General features: G+C 50.9%; 1 protein-coding gene across 1 annotated transcript; it reads left to right on the forward strand.

Moving 5' to 3' along the window:
• The first annotated feature begins 482 nt into the window (after window positions 1-482).
• On the forward strand, window positions 483-2461 carry EIF1 (eukaryotic translation initiation factor 1). The gene is made up of 4 exons (XM_036882985.2): window positions 483-669; window positions 1372-1535; window positions 1676-1777; window positions 2242-2461. Exons 1-4 carry the CDS (start codon window positions 639-641, stop codon window positions 2284-2286), a joined length of 342 nt encoding a protein of 113 aa, XP_036738880.1. The 5' UTR covers window positions 483-638; the 3' UTR covers window positions 2287-2461.
• Window positions 2462-3406: the final 945 nt, after the last annotated feature.

Raw genomic sequence — 3406 nt, forward strand, 5'->3', positions numbered from 1 at the left:
AAAGTGCCACCCTAAATCTGTAAAGATGAAATAGGTGGGTAATGGGTGGGCATGAAATGGTGGTAATTTGTCGTGTTTGGGAAGCTCAGCTCTAAATCCCTTCTAAGCAAGTGCCAACCTATGCCAGAAAGAACCCCCTAAGCATGTAGGGTTGCAACAGGATAAAAAAGGTGGAATGGGCCAGATGACTGCGCATGCGCCTCCGAAACCGCCCCCTGTTCTGCACATCCGATACCTTCCTCCCGCACTGCGCAGGCGCCTAGACGGACCAAGCTTTCCCTCCCCCTTCCACCTCTTCCCGAGTCCCGAGGACGCCCTCCTGCAGCACAGAGTTCCTGCGCAAGCGCCAACGTGCATTCCCCCATACCCGGACCTATTGGAAGCGGCGACGCCTGGGCGCAGAGGACACGACGCCTGGGTGGGGTCGGGACGTGAGGGCAGCGCGCTGGCGTCACAGGGGCGGCTATATAAGTAAATACAGGCACCGCCCCTCCGCCCCAGTCACTGAGCCGCCGCCGAGGACTCAGCAACCTCCCCCTTGAGCCCCCTCGCTTCCCGACGCTCCGTCCCCCCTGCCCGCCTTCTCCCGCCGCCGCCTTCCGCAGGCCGTTTCCACCGAGGAAAAGGAATCGTATCGTATGTCCGCTATCCAGAACCTCCACTCTTTCGGTAAGTCACGGCAGGGTCCCATGGGGAGCAAGCAAGGCCCGATTGGGGCAACAGTGCGCTCCCCACCCTGGAGACGGGGCCGGGAAAGCTTCCAGGCGCTCCGAACCTTTGTAAACTTGCGCAGAGGAAAGACGTCTGGTCGGCGGAGCCGAGGCCCGGACCTTGGGGTCGACCCCAAAGTGCGACCGGAAGGAGCCGGCGGGAGGTCAGCCCTTGGGCGGGCCCGGCGTCTCGGGTGGCGCATTTACTAATGGCTCCCTGGCAGCCTTGGGCCACACCCGCCCCCTCCTGCCACCCTCCGTCATGTCCGTTACATCACTGCCGTTGTCACGGATCCGGGAAGGAGAGGCGGCGCCAGCCCTAAGTGACAAACCCGCGAGCCAATGGGGCGGGAAGCTTGGCCCCGCCTTGAAGCTCACGTTCCAGCCGGTTGCATCAGCCGGGTGGGGCCCTGCCCGTCCGCCCTCCCTCCCCGACACGTGATCGGCTTCCCTGGACGGACTGGGGCAACTGGCCCAAGCTTTCTCCGATCCTGGAGAAGCCGGCCGTCCTGGACTGACCTGTTCGGGGACAGCCAACAAAGGACATACCTGATTTGACTTGCGATTTCACTAGTTTCTGCATGCGCAAAAGATCCAGTGAGAGGGTGGCAGTGACATCTGAGCCACAAGAGGTCTAAACGAGCTTGACCTTTCTTCCCAGACCCCTTTGCTGATGCAAGTAAGGGTGATGATCTGCTTCCTGCTGGCACTGAAGATTATATCCATATAAGAATTCAACAGAGAAACGGCAGGAAGACCCTTACTACTGTCCAAGGGATTGCTGATGATTACGATAAAAAGAAACTAGTGAAGGCGTTCAAGAAGGTAGGTCTTAAATGAGGTTATAGGAAAATCACGTTTACCTACCTACATGGGTGTGCTGTGTTATATTACTTTTCCAAAGGGGATTTTTAGGGTATCTGCTGTTGCTTAGCCTGATTTGTTTTGCTTTTTTGTGCTTGCAGAAATTTGCCTGCAATGGTACTGTAATTGAGCACCCAGAATATGGAGAAGTAATTCAGCTACAGGGTGACCAGCGCAAGAACATATGCCAGTTCCTGGTAGAGGTGAGTTCAGTCACCTTGTAATTGATTTGTGCCTCTCCCCTGGCTAATCTCAGATCCTGCCTCGTCTATTCAGTTTCTGCTGGGGACATAGAAGTTTGTTTTGTAAGACTAAGCAAAACAACAGTTGAGTTTTAAAGTATGTAGGTGAATGTATTTATAAAAACAGAAGGGACTTGTCTGCCTTAGGTTTGCTGGTAGCATGGATCCCATTTAAAGATAAAAGGGTGCAAACAAATAATAAACAGCATGTCTAGTTGGCTGCTCATAAGCGCTAAAATTCTGTTATTTTGTTGGGTCTTAGCTGAGTGTCATGAGTTGAAAACATGATGCTCACGGGGGTTGAGGTGTGCACCTTAGTTCTTGGACTTCTCTCTTGCCCATTGCAGAAGCTAGAAGGTAGGATTGTTGCCATCATGAATGGAGACTTTACTCCTCTTTAAAACTTCACCCTTTTTTATTTGCAGATTGGACTGGCTAAGGACGACCAGCTGAAGGTTCATGGGTTTTAAGTGCTTTTGGCTCACTGAAGCTTAAGTGAGGATTTCCTTGCAATGAGTAGAATTTCCCTTCTGTCCCTTGTCACAAGTTTAAAAACCTCACAGCTTGTATAATGTAACCATTTGGGGTCTGCTTTTAATTTGGACTAGTGTAACTCCTTCATGCAATAAACTGAAAAGAGCCATGCTGTTTAGTCTTGAAGTCCCTCATTTAAACAGAGGTCAAGCAGTAGGCACCTGGCAGTGTCCGGCTTGAAGTAAAGCAATAACGTGAGGTTTCAGCCAAGTCCAGAGCCCCCAAGATGACAGGCAGCTATGTCTGGCCAGAAGCTCTTCGGCTTTCCCTCTACAGAGTTCCCTGCCCTAAGAGAATGTCACCAACGGAACAGCCCTCAGTGAACCCAGAGGAGAGGATGGGGTAAGGCAGCAGTGGGGGCTGTACCACTAGAGGGAGCCTTTGGTTTCAGAGGGAGATGCCCTGGTGTCTCCAGCCTGACCAGGGCAATGGGAAAGCTGCCACCTTCCCTCTGGCGAGGTGCCAGGACATCTGGCTTTTGCAACCAAGGTCTTTTTGAACAGACATATATCCTATCTAATTGATGTCCATGCACCAGAATGTGAGGCCAACCTCTATCAGTTAAACTTCTGACAAGGGAACAAATTCAAACTGATGTATGAGTCATGTAGCTAGCTGTAGAGCTTGCAGCTTACTAGCAACAGCTGCCCAATGCCATGTGAAGTAACAAACTGGTTTTTGATTTTTTTTCCTTCAGTTTTAATGTTATGTAATGTATTTAAACCCTTATTTAAATAAAACTTGTTTTCAGAAACATCTGACGTGCAGGTTCTATTTTATATGTAGTCACTCTTGAACGTGTGAAAGAACCACAGAAATGGGCAGTAGAGGATACATCTGTCTATACACAGATCCTCAACTGGGGCTTGAACCTCCTGGCCAAGAAAACCTTTAGTGAGCTTGTTCTTCCAAGTTTGTCACAGGTCAGCTGTTTTGCAAGCAGCCATATGCTGTCCCATTAATCAGTGTCCTGAAAGGTACTGCATGGCAGGCAGATAAAGTGGACAGTGGCCTGTCACTGCTTTGGAAAACTTGCCTTGTGAGATGATAGAGCAA

This window comes from Manis pentadactyla, chromosome 4, assembly GCF_030020395.1.
Source record: "Manis pentadactyla isolate mManPen7 chromosome 4, mManPen7.hap1, whole genome shotgun sequence".
Classification (NCBI taxonomy): Eukaryota; Metazoa; Chordata; class Mammalia; order Pholidota; family Manidae; genus Manis; species Manis pentadactyla.